General features: G+C 54.9%; 1 protein-coding gene across 1 annotated transcript; it reads left to right on the forward strand.

Moving 5' to 3' along the window:
- Positions 1–2,225: 2,225 nt before the first annotated feature.
- On the forward strand, positions 2,226–3,681 carry LOC119765966. The gene is made up of 3 exons (XM_038250265.1): positions 2,226–2,321; positions 2,463–2,803; positions 2,880–3,681. Exons 1-3 carry the CDS (start codon positions 2,226–2,228, stop codon positions 3,679–3,681), a joined length of 1,239 nt encoding a protein of 412 aa, XP_038106193.1.
- The last annotated feature ends 1,223 nt before the right edge of the window (positions 3,682–4,904 follow it).

Genomic DNA, 4,904 nt, shown 5'->3' on the forward strand with positions numbered 1-4,904 from the left:
CTTGCGCCCCTCCGCGTAGCCCACGAACACGAGCTTCTCCGATTTCATGTCGAGCTTTCGCCGTTTTTCCTTCGGGACATGAACGTACGCTTGCGATCCGAAGATCCGGAGGTGTCCGTACGACGGCTTCTTATTGTGCCACAGCTCGAAGGGAGTGCTGTCCACCGACGACGATGGCAAACGATTCTGCAAATAGATCGCCGTGCAGATCGCTTCGCCCCAGTACGTTTTGTCCAGCCCAGACTCCGCGAGCATGCACCGCACGGATTCCACGGCGTACCGATTCCGCCGTTCCGCCACCCCGTTCTGCTGCGGTGAGTAGGGGGCCGTTTGTTCGTGGACGATGCCGTTGTCCGCAAAAAACTTTTTCAGAGAAGTGCTTGCGTACTCACCGCCTCCATCCGATCTGATTGCCTTGGGGTAGTGGCCAAATTGGTTCTTCACCAAACTGCAGTACTCGCGAATCCGTTCCGCGGCATCGGACTTCTTCGGCAACAGGTAGACGACCGTGTAGCGGCTGTAGTCGTCCACCATGGTCATGAAGAATCGGTTGCCGTGCGGGGTTTCAACCTCCATCGGACCTCCCAGGTCGGTGTGTACTAGTTCTCCAACGGCAGTCGCTCGACTCGTCGATTTCTTCGGAAACGAGCCCCGGCTCATCTTCCCTTCGCAGCACGAACCGCACACAGACTCCACGTCGCAACGATCCAACTTCAGCCCGTGGCCAAGACCGTCGCGCACGATCTTCAGCACAGCTTCCGGGTCACGATGCCCGAGCCGACGGTGCCACAAATGCAAGCACGAGTCCCCGTGCTTCGCTCCGACCAGCAGCGCTTGCTCCGGAATCTGCTTCAGGTGATAAAGGCCGCCTTTTCGAACGCCAATCAACACCACTTTTCCTCTTTGCAGCACCTTGCAGCCAGCCTTGTCGAACACCACTTCAAAGCCCAGATCAGCAATCTTGCTGACCGACAGCAGATTTCCGGCGAGCGACGGGACGTGGTACACGTTGGCCAGCGTGACGTTCTTCCGGATGCCATCCCCGTCCACGGAGATCAGCCGACCGGTTCCCATACCGACCGCCTTCGTACTCTTCCCGTCCGCGAGCAAGATGGTCGATTCGCTCGACCCGTCCAGCTTCTCCAAGATAGATGCGTCGTTCGTCATGTGGGATGTGGCCCCGAGTCAAAGTACCACACTCCCCCCTCTTCGGCTTTTCCAGCCAGCAAACACACATCACTATCTTCTGCCAACACTGCGACCTTCGCTTTCTCAGCGCTTTCCTTCTTCTGCTCAGCTGCCCACTTCTTGCAGTCGCGCTTGAAGTGTCCTTCCTTCTTGCAGTAGTAGCACACTTTTTCCTTCTTCTTCTTTTCACTTTTCTTGTCACTCACTGCACTCGAGACCAGCGCCTTTTCCTCTCTGGCCTCCTCCTGCCGCCGCCGCCGACCTTCGTCCAGCAGCCTGCCCTTGACGAAATCGACCGTCAGATCCTTATCCGGTCGACTTTCCAACGCCACTAGCAGGCCCTCGTACGACTTGGGCAGGCTCGCCAACATCGCCGCCACGAACGACGAATCCGAAACCTCCTCTCCCAGCGCCGTCAACCGCAGCCGCAACGCAGTCAGCTCGTTCAGGTGTTCCGCCATGGACCCCCCTTCCGACAGCCGCGTCGTGTAGAGGGTGCGCCAGATGTGGATTTTCCCCGTCAAGGAAGACCGTTCGTGGTAATCCTGGAGTGTGTCCCACATCTCTTTCGCCGTTTCCAGTCGCATCACATGTAGAAGCTGGCTGTCGTCGAGCGCAAGGCCGATGGCAACCTTGGCCTTTTCGTTTTTCTGCGCCCAGGCACCATCCGCATCTGTCGTCGGTCTTGCCGCACTCACTGCGCCCCACAGTCCGTCACGCGACAGGACCAGCTGCATCTTGAACTTCCAGATTGTGTAATTCTGGTCGTTCAATTTTTGCATCGAACTTTGCACATTGTCCGCCATCTTGCTTTTTTGCACGCACGAACAAGTCCAGTCCGAACCGATCCGACTTTCCGAACTCCGAACCACTTCCGCGAGAAAAAACTTCGAATCCGCGCACTTTCCGCGATTACCGGGCCCAAAACCTCTTCGGCAGATGTATTTCGGGAATTAAAAGGGCGAATTAAAGTTTAAACGCGAAAGTAAAAGTTTTATTTGAAACGACTTGTTTTCCGGTTGGAGTCACTTTTAGGAATGATCAAAAAATGGCGCGCCTCGCGCGTCGCTGCTCCAACTCTCCACACGCTCTCTACACACTGCTGCCAACGTACGATTAACGGGCCAAGAAGCGTACATCAGCAGAGGTGGTAACGTTGTTGTCTCCACAACACAACCGTCTGCGGCTCAACTCTCTGGCTCGTCGCACCAACGCGCCCAAACTGGAAGGACCGCTGACGCCGAAGGAGATCAACGACGATTGTTTGCAACTAGCGCGAGCGGCTCAACACGACAGCTTCCAGACGTAAATCGATTGGCCGACTCCAGAACTCCAACCAGCCGTACGACGTGCGCCATCCTGTGATCATCCCGAAAGAACACCGGTACACGAACTTGCTGCTGTCAGAAGTCCACCTGCACGCAGGACCAACTCTGATGATCGCCACACCCAACCAAAGATATTGGATCGTTGACTGCCAAACTGTGGTGCGTGGCTACGTTGCGAACTGCACGCGCTGCTGCAGAATGAAAGCGAAAACCGCGACGCAGATGATGGGAAGCCTGCCTTCCGTACGGACGAACGCCTTGGTCGCGAGGCAAACGAAGACAACGACGTAACCCTTCACTGTCTTGGCCGACCGAAGGTTGGAGGTGCGGACGAGGATTGGACCCGCGAAGTCCACACCGCAGTGCACGAAAGGAAGAGCACCTAGAAGCCGTTTCCGACCTGTCCACGAGAGCGTTCTTGACCGCCCTCAAGCGGATGTTCGCCCTTCGTGGGATAAGCAGCGAGATCTGGTCCGACCGCGGAACCAACTTCGTGAGCGCGGACCGACACATCCGAGAGCACCTGCAGTCACCTGAGTTCAACCGAGCTGTCAACCAGTACCTGTCGGACCTCAAGGTGAAGTGGACGTTCATCACTCCATCCTCCCCCCACATGAGAGGAATCTGGGAAGCGGCGGTGAAGAGTATGAAGAAGCACCTCCGAGTGGTGCTCGGGAACACGGCGCAGACGTACGAGGACCTTTCGACCGTCTTGACGCAGATCGAGGCGCGCTTGAATCCGCGTCCCTTGTGCCAGCTCTTTGCGTCGCCTGACTCGTACGAGGCCCTCACGCCGGGCCACTTTATCATCAACCAGCCGCTCAACCTGCTGCCGGAACCGGACATCAGCCACATCAAGGAAGGCCGTCTGGACATGTGGCAACGGATTCAGCGCCACGTCGACGAGATCTGGGCACACTGGCGTGACGAATACGTGGCCACACTTCAACCCCGGAACAAGTGGCAAACGGTGCAGCAGAATCTGGATCCGGGACAGCTGGTCCTGATCAAGAACGAGAACACACCACCTGCGTCCTGGGAGCTCGCAAGGATCGTCGCAACACATCCGGACCCGTACGGCGTCGTTCGCAACGTCACCGTGCGCAGAGGAGAGAAGGATTATCAGCGGCCGGTGCACAAGCTGGTCCCGCTTCCGATGGATTGAGGCATCCGCCTCAAGAGCCGGGAGGCTAAAATGAAAAAAATACCTTTAAACCAATTTAGATTTAGTTCCAACCCCTGATTCCAAGATAAACCTCGGAACAGCGGGCCAGCAATATTTTTGGCCGCATTGTGCGCCGTTCTTTTGGAACCACTACTCTGGACCTCATGGAACATTCAAAATAGTTCCCTCGCAAAAATGCTTCCTCCTTTTCTAGTATTTTCGAAAATCCGAACAATTTGCAGCTTATTAATATTTTTTCGGACTATCAGCATCGGAATCTGCATACCGGAGAAAAGTTACCGGCGAATTCATGTAAAAAATGCACTACGGAACGTTACCACGAAATTCCCTCTGGGTTTCTATGAAATAAAAACTCCCCCTAAAAAAACTGCCTAAACGGACGAATTCGCAAGCATGATAATATCCGTCAGTGGAATCGGCTTCACTGTCTCGCAGGTTCCATTGACCAGCTCTTTCCGCAACGTTAAGTTGGCACCCTTCTGCATCAGCTCATTCCACAGCCTGCCGCCCGACCAAATACTTGTTCCCCAATAGCACGCGGCCCGGAAGCACAGATGCCGAAAGTCAGCTCCGGTTCCGATTCCCCCTGCGTTTTCACTGTCACCCAGTCCGTCGGTCGTTCAAACACCACCGGCTTGCCGGTTCCTCCCCACCAAGGTCGTCATGCTGACCAACGACGTGGTCCGGAAGTCAGCGCCTCCGATTCCGGTCCCCCCTCCGTCTTCATTCCCACCCGGATGGCCTTAAACGGTCACCGTCCTACCAGGTCCTCCGCACCAAGGTAGTCTTTGCAAGCCCGTCCAACTTTTACCAGCAGGCTACTCCGAGGGAATGGAGATGGTTCCGGCGGGACGGTCATTTCCGAGTGGACCATCGTCGAGGATCAAGATCTGAAAATGCAAAGATTGTAAATTTTAGAGAAAATCGGGAAACATTTGTTAACCCTCTTGGAGGGCAACCTGGCAACGCCCCGTGGAAATTCCTTTTACTGCTCCTTGGTGTCTGGTTCCTCTCCGACACGGCACGCCACAAATAATGCTGTAAAACTAAAAAATTAGAAGATAATAAATAAAATATTCCTTTTAGCAAACTCACCAAAACACCTGTGAAAACGCTAAGTCCAAAACTGGCACTTCTCAGATTTCGGCAAAGTTGCCAAGCAAAATGAAGTTCGGTTCAGTGATCTCGAATTTGACAAATAA

Source organism: Culex quinquefasciatus, chromosome 2 (assembly GCF_015732765.1).
Source record: "Culex quinquefasciatus strain JHB chromosome 2, VPISU_Cqui_1.0_pri_paternal, whole genome shotgun sequence".
In the NCBI taxonomy this organism is placed as follows: domain Eukaryota; kingdom Metazoa; phylum Arthropoda; class Insecta; order Diptera; family Culicidae; genus Culex; species Culex quinquefasciatus.

Bases quoted from the DNA above. Each gene is read 5' to 3' on its own strand.
- LOC119765966 (XM_038250265.1), top strand. From the start codon at position 2,226: ATGATCAAAAAATGGCGCGCCTCGCGCGTCGCTGCTCCAACTCTCCAC. The intron at 2,322-2,462 runs GTACATCAGCAG...GTTTGCAACTAG, and splicing joins CGATTAACGGGCCAAGAAGC to CGCGAGCGGCTCAACACGAC. The intron at 2,804-2,879 runs GTAACCCTTCAC...TCCACACCGCAG, and splicing joins AGGCAAACGAAGACAACGAC to TGCACGAAAGGAAGAGCACC.